Consider the following 1,545-nt stretch of genomic DNA (forward strand, 5'->3'; position numbering starts at 1 on the left):
TGTGTGTGTGTGTGTGTGTTTGTCCCCCCCCCCCAACATCGCTTGACAACCGATGCTGGTGTGTTTACGTCCCCGTAACTTAGCGGTTTGGCAAAGGAAACCGACAGAATAGGTACTAGGCTTACAAAGAATAAGTCCTGGGGTCGATTTGCTCGACTAAAGGCAGTGCTCCAGCATGGCCAGTCAAATGACTGAAACAAGTAAAAGAGTAAAGAGAGTGAGTCGGAACACTACTGACGTTCTAGCGATTCTCGTAATTCACCGCCCTCTCGCAGCGAGCTTCTAAATTAGGATTTTTAAGCAGGTAGCTTTCCATCCTGAAAAGATGAAAGGGATAGTTTGGCCTCGGTAGGATTTGAACTCAGAAGGTTAAAAAAAGCCGGAAAAAAAATACAAGGTATTTTGCCCGACGTTTTAACGGTTCCACTAATTCACCACCGTATAACATAGCTAATAATTAACTTCTACGATACGATTTCATCCCACATTTGAATACATATCAGTTAGGTCGATGGTACTTCTGAGAAAAGCCTCCTTATTTCAACTCAAAATCAGTAGATGCTCTTTATTTCTATAAAAATAGAAAAGGAATAAAAAGCAAGAATATATTTCTGAATAAAATATTTACGGAGTTAGTATATAGACTGTACCCTTAACAGTAAAACAAGTTTACCGTTTTGTCTATGTAATGTTTAACTTTATAAAAAATAAAAGAAAAAGAGCGAAAACTATCGACAATACCTGGATCAGACGTCAGAAGGGGTTCAACATCAATTACTTTGATGTTTGGTAAAGCATTCTGCACTAAACTGTGGAGATGTTTAAATTCACTAAGAATATGAACAGCTGCAACACGAGACATGTTTACTTCTCTAATAAGATACGGCTCTTCTATAAAACATAAACGTTATGTGAAACTGTTCTCAGAGCAACTTCCCTTTACTTCTTCACGCAAATAAACCGGTGTATGTGCGACTGTGTATGTATGAAAGTGTGTGTGGACTTGTGCGCGCAAGTGTATGGATGTGTGTATGTGTGTACGCGCTAGGGCATGTATCCATGAGTGTGTGTGCATGTGTGGGTAATGGACATGGGGGTGTTATAAATCTACAGATTATTATTATTATTATTATTATGGAAGCGACGAGCTGCCAGAATTATCAGCGCGCCGGGCAAAATGCTTAGTGGTATTTCGTCCGTCTGTACGTTCTAGGTTCAAATTCCGCCGAGGGTAGAGATGGACTATATGTAATCTGAACCTTTCCCCCCCTTATTTATTAATTTTTTTTACGGAATCCCACGTTTTAGGCTATGGAGATTCCGATTCTGAAAAAAAAATTTTTGAAAAATTTCAATTCCCCCACCACCACCACCACCACCAAGCAGGCTATTTACATGCTAGAAATAACAGCCAAATCTCACAAAACTAGTGTTAGGGTTAAGTTTAGGGTTAGGGTTAGGGTTAGGGTCAGGGTTACGGTCAGGGTTAGGGTTAGGGTTAGGGTTTGAGTTAGGGTTAGGTTTACCCTGTGGATCTATATAAAA

The 1,545-nt window shown here is 39.9% G+C and overlaps 1 protein-coding gene across 1 annotated transcript in view; it reads right to left on the bottom strand.

The window, feature by feature from the left end:
- LOC106868047 (glyoxylate/hydroxypyruvate reductase A) overlaps window positions 1-1,036 on the bottom strand; it is a 29,124-nt gene extending 28,088 nt beyond the window's left edge. Inside the window, exon 1 of the mRNA XM_014913157.2 lies at window positions 742-1,036. Coding sequence (XP_014768643.1) covers window positions 742-862 — 121 coding nt within the window. The 5' untranslated portion in view covers window positions 863-1,036. The remainder of the gene's footprint in view (window positions 1-741) is intronic.
- Window positions 1,037-1,545: the final 509 nt, after the last annotated feature.

Source organism: Octopus bimaculoides, chromosome 9 (genome assembly GCF_001194135.2).
Source record: "Octopus bimaculoides isolate UCB-OBI-ISO-001 chromosome 9, ASM119413v2, whole genome shotgun sequence".
NCBI lineage: Eukaryota > Metazoa > Mollusca > Cephalopoda > Octopoda > Octopodidae > Octopus > Octopus bimaculoides.